This window comes from Garra rufa, chromosome 3 (genome assembly GCF_049309525.1).
Source record: "Garra rufa chromosome 3, GarRuf1.0, whole genome shotgun sequence".
In the NCBI taxonomy this organism is placed as follows: Eukaryota; Metazoa; Chordata; class Actinopteri; order Cypriniformes; family Cyprinidae; genus Garra; species Garra rufa.
The window spans coordinates 47949167-47961861 of record NC_133363.1 but is presented as its reverse complement, the minus strand read 5'-3'; the positions used below and the strand labels follow the sequence as shown (position 1 = coordinate 47961861).

The 12695-nt window shown below is 37.9% G+C and overlaps 1 protein-coding gene across 1 annotated transcript; it reads right to left on the bottom strand.

The window, feature by feature from the left end:
• Nucleotides 1–96: 96 nt before the first annotated feature.
• On the bottom strand, nucleotides 97–11601 carry nat8l (N-acetyltransferase 8-like). The gene is made up of 3 exons (XM_073836281.1): nucleotides 11161–11601; nucleotides 9888–10052; nucleotides 97–5639 (listed from the first exon to the last, which is right to left on the bottom strand). Exons 1-3 carry the CDS (start codon nucleotides 11474–11476, stop codon nucleotides 5272–5274), a joined length of 849 nt encoding a protein of 282 aa, XP_073692382.1. The 5' UTR covers nucleotides 11477–11601; the 3' UTR covers nucleotides 97–5271.
• Between the last annotated feature and the right edge of the window lie 1094 nt (nucleotides 11602–12695).

The window sequence follows — 12695 nt, the reverse complement described above, 5'->3', positions numbered from 1 at the left end:
GTAAATAATTTTTCCGTTATCCGACTAGTGTGTAACTTTTGAATGTTCTTGGTGTGTGTGCATTCGCCTCCTTTAAAACTTGTTCAGACACACATGTACAAGCTTTATGAATCGTTCCTTTAATTGATACAGTATGTACATCCTTTTCTTTCATAAATCAGGAAAACTTTTCTTTACATCTTTACAAAGTTCCTGTGTATTGAGGAAATGAAAGAAAAGGGGGGAAACTTAAACAGCATTTGAAGAAAACTCAGGCAGTACAATGATTTCAGACTCAAAGAACCAGGTGATCACTGCAACCAAACAAGTAAAGCAAGGTCAGACTTATCATGCTGAAAACCTCAAACCTCCCTTTTTCGTTTCCTAAACTCCTCATTGTCATACTAGACCCCGCCCCCATGCATGGCTGCATATCATTTCCCTGCTGTGCTTTGTGTGGGTTTGTTTCTATAGTACCAGGCAGCCAATGACAGAAATGTGACCACACTGACATAAATGGGGCAACTAGTGCCAACTTACAACAGAAATTTGTAAACATGAGCATTTCTAAAGCAAAGAAAAAAAGTGTTACTGCCAACTTGTGAGATGATCTTTTAAGTGCCATACATTTTCCGAAGTATTTCCAGGGATTTACCCGTAAATTTACAATATTAGTAGTAAACCCACCAGCACTTTGCAATGCTTCTAAAAGCCCATAGTAAGTGCTGAGAGAATGTAGGGACTCTGAAAGTTGCTTTTGCTCTGAATGTAAGCTGATTGTAAACTGAGAAATGTGTCTCAGTTTGCAGTTTCCCAAAGTGTATCATTGTTGTTTTTTATTTTTTGTAAACATCTTAATTATATTCATATAGTTTCTGTTACAAAATGAGCATAAAATGTCCCCAAATGCTATTTACAGTAAATTACACTTTACAACTTTACATATATTAAAATGTTATTAAAAAAGGTTAATTGTTTTAGTTTTCAAGAAAAATCATAAAAGCTTTGTTACTATGAACCTGTGCGTATTGCGCCATTTGTAAAACTGGTAGTGTGGTGTTGATTTCTGTTTTGATTACTGTCACAGATTGTTGGAGACAATTGTTCGCGCTCCTCGTGAATTGGTGGATATTTAAGAGCAACCAATTGTGGTTCAGAGCTTGAAGCAACTTTCAGAGGCCCACGACATCAACCAGTCACAAAGGTTTTTCACTTATTTTCACAGGCGTCATATCAGTACAACATAAAATCCACCGTAAACTGAAGAAATAAAGATGCAAGTAAACATGTTAGTTGTAAATAGAATGAAGGAAATATAAAACAAAGAGAATATACAAAAAAAAAAAAATTCACATTCACACTTTGTCAGGCCTTGGCTTGCCCGTGGTGATGTTGCTGTGCCAATACTAATAACATCTTAGCGACTGTCACCAGTAAAGTATGAGGGATTGAACATCAATGCAGCATTTGAACATTTTTATAATCTCATGATTTTTTTTTTTCTTTTTCCAACTGTGATACTTTGTATTATTGCTTGATAAAATGGCACATAGGCTTGATTTCCAAATGAATTCTACAAAGATGAGTAGTGGCAACATCTTAAAGACAAGCGGCAAAAGAATGAAATACAGCAAACATTTTGACTTTGGCAATTTAACTTGTAAAAATACATTGTAGTGAATCATAGATAAGCATAAGAGACAAACCCTTATTTAAAGTAAAGTAAGTAAAAAAGAAAATAATCATACAATTGTGCTGCAAGTGCCGCTACCTCCTCTGCACTTGGAAGTCACAATTAGGGGAGTGCTTTCAACCTAGAAAACGAAGGGAGAAGGGATCAGCTCCACACAAAGGATGACAGTGTTGAAGCAAGACCGTCTACCGTTGTGGATTTTCTCTGACTCCCTTCTCCTAAGTGAAACATTCTTAGCAGCCATCTCTTTCATGCAGTTTACCAAAGTCAATCTGAATGCCTTATCATCAACGGTTCTCTCGAACTAACACTAGAAATGTATATACAAAGAATGCACTTTATTTCTGTGTTGTTGTTTTTTTGTTTTTTTGTTTTCTTAAGACTTGGGTAAAACCCCAGCTTTTTATCCTTGCGTAACAATCTCTTTTCACACTGCTCCAACTTTCAGAGACATTCGCTAGCCAATCAAGTCACCAGTCTAAACCCACATATGACACACTGACTGTATACATCAATCCAATTTAATTGAGCCTTTAGCATGTGCAAAAGTTTTAGCATGCGCAATACTAGTGGCATGATCTGTTTGTTAAACACAAGCAGTGATCATGACGTTCTTGCACTCGCTTGCAATTTTTAGCATTACAGTAAGGCTCTCTTCAATCTGGCAACAGTACATGCACCGTATACATGAAATCCCCAATCCCATGCTAACTGCATTCAGAATAATAAGATAAGAATTTTCAAGGCAGTTGCACAACAGAATAAGAATAACACTCATAGCAAAAGACCTCAAGTACATCAAACACTGTTCAAATCTGGATCTTCAAAATACGTAATACATTGCTGATTGCCGTGTACATTCACATCTGCCAGCACTATGGTAAATCCCTTTAAGACATCTGTGTGTTTTTCCAGTTGATCTGATACTGATTCCTAAATGTTGGATTGTTGGACAACTTCATGCTCCTTATAAATTCTCATACTGTATTCCGTTAATGCGTTGAATTGTTTGTGGTTTGTTTTGGCCTTCACAGTTTAGAAGCAAATGTTTCTCAAGATCTCAGGTAAGTGATCTGCTTTGGATTCACACTGGCTTTCATGCTGATAGCTTAAATATCCCATCATGTACAGCCTTTCTTCTTAAGGATGTTAAGTGCATAGCTTAACTGGCCACATAACAAGTCAATTTTAAGGGAGACAGGTGAATGCTATGTATAATTTAACTGGCACACGCAACTGGCAAAGCTGTGTCTAGAGAATTGCTTTCTTGGTGCCTTATTCGTTTCAACCCACGTGGCTAAAACGGACACGTCCTCACAAGTAAAGTGAGAAGAGTCGCGTAACTGGTCTGTAATCAAAACAGCGCATTCAGATAAATAATTTTCAAGGCCTTCTCTGAAAAAGGACATCTCACAATATCCTAAAAGATGACAGTAAGAATTTTGGAATGAACTGAAATTACATAGAAATATAAAAAAGAAACAGCTCCACTTTTAAGACTTGCCGTGTGAAAGATGGTGTTTTTCTTGCTCGTTTTTCTTTCGAAGACGTTTCATGCAACAACAATTTCTTTGAACAATGAAACACACAAATTTGTTATATGTTCAGTTAAAAAAAGAAGCTTGTTTTACATAGTTTTAAATATACGTCTTTTCCAGGGCAGGCACCGTACGCACAAACCAGGTACAGAGGCATGCCACATACTTGCATTGCTTTTGCATTCTACTATTGGCAGCTGTGATGTCATTGAAGCAGCAAGCTGGTGGGTAGTCCTATCATTTGGTTGACCCCGTCCATCTCACATTCTAAGCCACGCCCACAACTCTCCACACTGCTACTGTGACATCACAGAGGGAGGGAAGTATGGGGATAGTACAAGCTAGAATGGGAAAAAGGCAGCGCAACAAGACTCCGTGGCGCATGCAGAGATGGGGGTGGGGGTTTGAGGGGTGGGGACGTAAGGGAAGGAGAGGTCTGGCCCAGGGTTGCAGTCAGATATTCAGATGGGGGTGGGGTTAACGTCGAGGAAAACTGACGATGTTCATGTTTAATTTTTTTTTTGTTTTTTTTTTGTCTTTTTTTTTTTGCACTACATGTTACTTCTATGTATTTTAAATCACATTTAGTTTCTTAACTTTATACAACATTATGTCACAGATGAGGCTTGTTGTGGTTTGTATCTCTCCCTGTGCTGGTACTGTGATAGGAGGATAGAGACAGAGAGAGATTATGGGTATGCCATATATATGTATTCAAACATTGTACATATACATATTGTATAGTTGCAGAATATAAAGCCTTATATATTGTATACTTATACAGTCTTTTTTTTTTATTGTTTATCCAAATTTAAATTTGTGCTCGGTTCAATCTGTTTTATCACCATATTGCTGCTTTTATGCCACCCAAGTTTAATTTGAATACACTTGGAGTCTGATTGCATTTGTTTTTGCTTTGTTTGTATTTTAGATACAGAGCAATATCAGACTGGGAAGCAAGACCACAATTTTATAGTAAGTATTTTTCAACAAAGCCGAATCGTGAAATTATTCACAAAGTATACAAAAGTCATTATTAAAGCTTCATCAGTTCGGTACACAAATAGATATGTGCTAAAATCGGTTTGATGACAATTGTGTGATACAGTATATGAAATGTGTGTACTTTTAGAATCAAGTTTCAACTGAATTTTTTTTGCAGATTTCAGATTTTGGTGACTTTTCTGTAGTAGTTATATCTATAAACGCGAGTTTCACTGACTTGCTTTAATGTCAGCCAAATGAAGTGTAAAGAAACATTTTTTTTCTTTATCGTTCTCTTTAACATGTTTAAACATTCATGTTTTTCTAGTAATTTTAACCTTTTTTGACTGTGGCTCAGCACTAGGAACCTGTTCAACAACTTAAAAAAAGATTATATTGCAAAAGTTCTTAGGGGTGCTTGGGGATATAAATGACTGGCTTTATAATATTCCACATTTCTAGCTCTTTTTGTTTATCGGTTAGACACAGTTAAAAATACTGTGCTTTGGATTAAGAGTTACAATTCGATGGACTGTTTGACTCCACCAGACTGCTGCTGTTGCAAGTTTCAAACAAACTTCCTCAAGAGGAAGGTGGCATCAGAAAAGGTGGATCAAACTTTACTACCTCCTTCCCTCCAGTTCTGAGTTCTACTGTGTTTAGTGGTCTGTGCTACTTTGTGGATCAGCCTATAGAATGGTTTGGATAAGGGAGTTATCAAATAAGTGTACATTTATATCCAATTAAGATAAAATCATTGGGGCTATTCACTTGTTCAGAGTGTTTCAGGGCAGGATGACCATGAAAAGAAAGAATAAGAGCAGAAACATCCAGGGTGGTCAAAAGAAACGAAACGTTTCGCTAAACCCCCTCCAAAACAATGATCATGAAAATAAGAATAGAAATTAAAATGAATAAAAATAAAGGTTGTAGGAACAGATGTGACTTTTTTTTTAAAAAGCCCAAAACATAAATAAATAGGTAGGAGAATAAGACCGGGTCAGCAGGTGGTTCAGGGTCGTTGCCGGCATTGTCGTTTATATTCTGTCTTCTGCGCTCGTGTTAACTCTCTGTCTCTCACTCTTCGTGAAGCTGCAGTCGGTAGCGGCTGTAGCGAATCTGGAAGAAGAGCCTCTCCAGCGGTGAACGGGTCATCCCAGGCAGCGTGTAGTCCTCAGTTTCTCCCACTCGCCGGAAACCCAAAGACTCATACAGCTTGTGGGCGGCCATCTTGACTGCAGTTGTTCCCAGAACCACGGCCGAGTAGTTGTTTAACATGGCAAATTCTAGCACACGTCGACCCAGAGCCTTGGCGATGCCTTTTCCACGGAAGTGAGAGTCCACTGACATCCGACGGAGTTCCACGGTGTTGTCGTCTTCTCGGCCTTGCGCTGCCACGATGCCCACAACCTGGCCTTGCAAAACTGCCACCCAGAAACAAGAGCCTGTAGAAATCAAAACAAAGAGAATATTTAGTTGTGTGTCTAGAGTAAACCTTTGCCAACTATTCGGAAACTCTCGTTTTCATTTAAAGTGTCTTGATGAAAAACATAGTCAAACCAAAAATTATTCAGGCACCAGATATAATTTTTTATATTTTTTACGTGTGTGCAGGACACTATAGTTAATTTATGTAAGTGACGATAGCAAAATAAAGTAAACTGACATTATACCCAAAAGATTTTCATAAAGTGGACTACCAATAAAATTTGGGACCAAAAATTATTCAGACACTTTGACCTCACCATGTTTTGCTTAAGTGTTTTTTCTTTAATTGCTAATGCAAACTTTTTAAACCACAGACTGAACAAATGTAAGCGTTGCTTGGTAATTGGTATTGATAGTTGTGTAAATATTGTCATACTCACAGTTGTCTGAATAATTTTTGGTTAATTGTAATCCATTACATGACCTTTCTATCAAAGTTATCTGACATTATTAAGATAAGATTTGTTCTGACACAGTTTAACTCTTGAGTTCTTGTCATGTCAGATTTTATTACCAAATATTAAACTGTAATATTGTGAGAAATGTTGAAGGTGTCTGAATAAATTTTGGTTGTAAGAGTAAGAGTTCCTGCTTGGCACACCTTTCTCACATGATCAACCTTATACACTTTTTAAACTCTGAAAACAGAGTTATGTTCACCTGGAGATACATAGCGATGTGCATTAGTGTGAGTGCAGCTTACAAATAGATTGTGTTCTGAAATGTGAAACCACATTTAAGCACACTGCGTAGCAGTCAAATTCAATTCCAATTGCCCGGAATTACAGATACCCAAATGTGCTATTAATAGAGTATAATACATGGGAGACATATTTATGATTAGCTCATTGTTATTTTGAATCCTTTAATGATTGTGTAATGGAAAGGCATAATTTGTTTACAATGTTTTGTTGTAGAATGAGTCATAACATATGTGCACCATCAAAGGTATTGAAATGCATTGGTGAGTCCCATGATTGACATAATTCAAACCTGTTTTTACATGCTCAAGTGCTGACTACACCACCACTGATGATTTGCCCTAATAATTCTCAGAATTTCACAGCTTGGGGGGATTTTCAAAAAGTTTTTGGAATTACCGGATTAAGTGCACATTTTTCTTGTCAGGCAATTGTCAACCTGTAGGTCTGGTCAGAGCACAGATTTTCGTATTTCTAATCTCAAACATTGTTCATGCTTGTGATGCTCAGTTCTGTTTTGTTGAACTAACTAAATTATGTATGGAGTTGCAGAGAGAAAGGAGATAAATACAGCGAGGAATAAGTCTGTCGCATCTGTGCCACAGAAGCTGCGAAGAATACAGATACACAAGTATACGGACAGGCAAAGGTATGTCTAAACAGATGTGTTTTAAATGACTTGGTGTTATCTTCTATCATGCATAATTTTTTTTTTAAAGAATCTAATAGATCTGGAAGATCTATTAACTTCTCTGACACACTCTTTTGTGTCTCACGGTTCATCACAATCTTAAGCATCTAATCAACACTTCTAAAAATCAGAGAACTCTGTCTTTACTCTGAGTGTAGAAAAGTACTGCATAAGTGTAATATTTACGTAGGTGTTGCAATCTTTCTATGTAAAGACTGTAGTTCTAAGAATCTCAAGGTGCTAAGTTGTGACATATTGCTACATCACACAGAGAGATGTGTGTGTCATGACTGCATTGGCTTTGGAGCTGAGGAGCACTATTAATCACTGTGACTGAACGTCCTGCTGTACACTCATTAGTTTTTTCCACACACACACACACACACACACACACACACATCTGCACAACCCCCTCCCCAGCTGTCTGATAAATGCTTCTCTTGTATATGTGCAAGGCCAATAAAATGGAGAAAAAGAACATTAGCCAATAATATTGAACAACTTTTTATGATCCAATCAAATCCCAATGGATAAAATTAAAGTCCAATCTCACAATATTTCCTGCTTAATAATGCAGTTTTACGAAATGCCTCACAGATACAATTTAATGTTGTCATTAATGACTTAACTGATCTGCTTGTGTATTTTCACATATTAAAGCAACACCTTCCTGCTTTATATTATGGGGTGTATCTTCAAAGTACCTGAAAGAAACTCTTTCCCTGCCACTCCAAATAGATGTTTAGTGCATTAAAGAAACATCTAGCTTCCCCTGGCAGATAACCCATATATTCTTTTACCATTCCCTCCTCAGATGCAGGCTTCCACATTAGCATAGCAAGAGAGAAAATCCCTTGGGAGAATCCTTTGTCTGCATGCTGCCACTAAACAAAACTACCATACATACTCACAGCGAGGCTTTGATTCACACCTTCCCCCATTTCCTGACCCCAGTCTTCAATTCTCTCTTTCATTTGATTCAGGACTAAATAAGAAGCCTGTACACACAAAAACTGTCTGCGCCATGTACTGACAGCTATTTATATATATATATAAGTAAAGATGCATTAAATTACTAACTGTAACAGTAAAGACATTTGTTTTTAGAAAAAAAGAGTAATAATTTAAAAATTTGCCACTGGTTGGCACTTGTTTTTGCCAGACTGAAGAATGTTCACTTGGTTTCTGTCAGTTCTTAGAATGCCTAAGTGAGTGACATACTATAACCTGCTGACTGTCACCGCTGGTATGCATCTCTCGGTGCAGTGTGAATTGGCTGTAATGAACTTGCGATGCAGGCCCCTTTGATTTTTTTATTTATCTCTAACAGGTAGGGACATTATGTGTTGGTATACATTTCTAATAGTGTCCGATGACAAGGCAAATCTGCCTGACTCATTCTGAGTCAGTAGTGTGCGGAAACAGACACCATACACAAGTCCAGATCTAATATATGTGTGCACTAGGGGTGTAAAAGACACCCTTTTAAAATTCTAGCACTGAACTGCAGAGAGCATTCTGACCAGCAGCAGCATCTGGCTGTTTGGTATGACAGCTGTTCTGAATTTAACCGTGAAGTGCTGCAGCAGAGTTTAGCATAGCCAATAAATGTCCGTCCTAACTCTAATGCTGTCTGAGGAAAGCCCATAGCATAATAAAAGATTTCAGCCACCCAGCACTCATTCTGCACATGCTGCTACCATCTGCCAAACAATTCCAGAACACCAATCATACACAATTAGGTAAAAGAACACTTTCTACCTGCAAGCCATTAGGGTATGATTGTTCTCTCTGTGCTTAAAATTTGAAAACAATTTTTTTTTTTTTTTTTTTTTTTGTATATTAAGAATTATAGCTGTAATTCTAAGTTTGCCGCAATACAGTTTGTATCAGCATTTTTCCTGTCTTCAATCAATAGAGCCACATGACTCCAAACAGCTATTCTCAAGAGCAGAACTGAGAGAGACTTTCTGCATATTTCATGAGTCTTCTGCATTAAAGCTACACATCAGCTATTCATCTCCTCTTGGACTTCTAAAGTGCAGTATTTAACCTCAGTATTACAGGTACCGATTCTGAGAGTATTTGTTCTTGTGAAATAACTGCGAACTCAATACACTGAACTATTTTTTTCTTTTCTAGAGTGAATAGGTTATATTTAGTAATTGAATATGAAGTAAAATATTAATGTATGCTTTATTTTTATACATATTGGAGCCCATGTGTGTGATTTAGCATTAATATATTCACTATTAAGTGCCCAGGTGCTATTCAGCATAGACATATGTATACATCATACATTATATATTAATGTATAGTGACTGTTTATCAGTGACTTCACCAATACAATGTACTTTTTACACACCACAGAATCTCCAGATAAACATTAAATGCATACAGTACCATTCGAAAGTTTGTCAGTAAACCTTTTTTAAAGAAATATATAGTTTTATTCATAAGGACACATTTGATTTGATCAAAAGTAACAGTAAAGACTTTTTAACAAAAATAAAGTTCTGTATTAATGCTGTTCTTTTGAACTTTGTATTCATCAAATAATCCAGAAAACTTTAACATTAGATTTTTTTTTTTTTTTCATTTTTGATCAGATAAATGCAGCCTTGTTTTTTTTTTTTTTTATCTTTCAGACTCAAACTTTTGAACAGTACTTCCCATGTGTGCACAGGTTTGGCTATACTCATGAGGACCATATTTTAAAAAAAATGTCCTCACAAATGTAGCAAAACATGTTGAAAACCTAATTGTGAGGGTAATTTTGTATGAATGTGCATGTGTTTGAAATAACGCCTTACCTGTGGGTTTCATGTAATATCCCTCAATGTCAGCCATATCAGTGTGTAGAGCACAGTCCAGGTAGCTGAGAATGACTTTTCTGCTGTAGTAATAACGTGCACCCATTAGAATAAAGGGTGCGCAGAAGGTCAGTGTGAAGGATTTGGTCATAACATAGCACATTACTATGGAGAAATGGAAGAAAAATAAACGACACCTGTCAGAAAAAAGAATCAAATGTTTGATTTTTGGCAGAGGAGAGACAAACAGACATTAAAATGTACTAGGAGTGTGCAGACACACCCTGAGCTGTGAGATGTAATGCAAAGTAATTACACAGTGTATCCTGTAAAAAATAAAATTAATAAAACAGGCAACTTTATACATTTGTACAAGTTGGAAATATAATAGGCAATGGAGGGCGCTATAACAGGGTCTTCATAAACGTAATTAAACCCAAGGAAATCTGACTATGTGTATGTCGAGGATGCTGACACTAGATGGCGCCCTTGAGTACTACTGACTTGCTGCGCCAATGTGCATGTTTCACGTCATGCATTATCCACACACTCCACTGCAACACGATGCGCACTGTTTACTGTCAACACAGACGTGCTTTCAACTCTAACAAACTATAAAATGCGCTTACTCAAAAATCTATAATTAGTTGTTTAATTTATCTGAGAAACAATTGCCGCACTATGTGTACAGTGATGTACTCCACTCTCTAAGCGTATACAGTATGTAAGTTTATGGACACCTCATTCATTTCAGCTGTGTGGCATAAGTACATTTTCACTGCAGCCACGGTGCCTGTAGTTGAAAACCACTGAAAATGATTAGTAAACATGAAAGGCAAATCAATTATACGTAGTTAACAATTCTCTGCAAATAAAACGTTGTATATCTCAACAGGCAACAAATAGAACTCAGTGCACTAACATGATGAGACGTATGTGGGGAACGCAGTGCGCCGGCGCGGGATTCATTCATTCATTCGGCGGGCGCGCACACATTCACCGGTGCCGCATGTTCTGAACTGCTGCTGCTGCTGCCTTTGTGATAGCTTTCCTGATATTCACTAGGATTTTTGTTAAGAAAAAGATTTCAAGATTATGTGTTCTGAAAAAAAAGTTTTGAGCGTAAAAGGTCTGAAGTGATTGGGCTCGTCATTTTTAGTTCGATCCTTTCATTTAAATGTAATTAACTTATATGTGAACTCAACAGCTCGGAGCAAATTTTAACAGAGAAACCCAGTTACGCTCATCGTATACCCATAGTTTGACCACATACCTGTGAGGAACGCATAGATAAATTGGGTTCTAGTTTGCTGTTTTAGACCCCGAAATGCCGAATTGGGTATCCGCTCCATGATTCCCTCGGTGAAGATACGGCGCACCTCCTCATGGTCCGAACACTCATACTCGCGAATAAAAACCTGGTCCCGTTTTTCAACCTTACTCTCGAGCGCGCTGGGAGAAGGCGAAGAAGACGTCCACATCTGCGAGGAGGAAACTATAATTGAATCTTTTTTGGTCCCAGCTATGGCCTCGTGTTCGTCTGCAACGATTTTAGTCTCGCAAACCATTTTGGGAGACGAACAATGCATGCAACTGGCCTGAAATGAACGGAAATCGGGGAGAAAAACAAAAGATGGATGATGGTCTTCTTTGTTATGGAAAGAAAAAAGACTGATGTACTACTGCAACCCTGAGCTTCCTCACGACCAAGACTTGCCGGTGCATCACAAGTGGTATTTATAATGCGCCAAAGCCGCATTCAGATTCTGGGGTGTGGGTGTTCTCTTCATCTTTCTGATTGGACGCGGCGCCGTGCCACATGACGGCGGTGGGAGGCGAAAGTACAGAAGACACACCGTAACGTGTCTTTTTGAAACAAAGTATTTTTTGCCCCCGTCAGTACACCGGCGAAATTTCTCACATGTTTCTGTTTTGGGGGGATGGTGAACCTATGGCTTCGTATGATGCGAGAGCTGTCGCCATGAACCCCGCGTGTGATTGCAGTATCAGCAACGTCACGACGATGCTGCGCAACATCAGTCAGCGTACATCAACGACACCCGGCCTGCACATTTTACAGTGCTTGTGTGCAAATATTGACGGGGATCATCCAACAACGTGCGCAGGACCCGCTGGTTTTATGAGGGTGTGAGTGGCACTTTTACTGCACCGCGATGTTACGCTTCGGGTTGAGTTCATGCAGCACACCCCTTTTTCTTGAGACCCCAGATCGCCGTGGCCACGTACGCGACTTATAACAAGCGACTTATTTGTTATAAAGTCGCTTATAAATATGAGCAGTCGTGGGTGTTTTGCGCTTACTTACCGAATCGAATCATGTATTTTGGGCTTGCGCGTACTTGAACCCCAAAACACAATAAACGAGCGACCAATAATTACAGTTGTCAAATGCTTTCTATATTTTTCTTTTTCCTTTTCCCTTTCCCAGAGGTGCATTCTCACAAGATATTGCTATGTGAGACATTTTAATTATTTTTGTTAAAAGTTTACAAATATCGAAAATATTCTTTGGTTTATGGAACATTGAATCAGATTCTGAAATAAATATCCAGTGCCCCCTGTTGTTTAAAGACTACTACCCCCTTCCCTTTAAAAAAAAAAAAAAAGACTAGTAATTCTCCTTATTTACTATGAGGTGGTCGATTTATCTTTTATCCTTTTTTATTTCTATCACAAAATTACTACTGCTTTTAATGCCACATGTTCAGATTACGTCAGTGTCTAGTTTTAAATGCCTTGGGTGTTCTCCGAAGTGACTGATGCCCAAAAGAAATCGCCTCGATTTGA

Coding starts and splice junctions, on each gene's coding strand:
- nat8l (XM_073836281.1), bottom strand. CDS start 11,476: ATGCATTGTTCGTCTCCCAAAATGGTTTGCGAGACTAAAATCGTTGCA. Junction 10,053..11,160: donor TATCTATGCGTTCCTCACAG/GTATGTGGTCAA, acceptor ATTTCTCCATAG/TAATGTGCTATGTTATGACC. Junction 5,640..9,887: donor ATATTACATGAAACCCACAG/GTAAGGCGTTAT, acceptor TGATTTCTACAG/GCTCTTGTTTCTGGGTGGCA.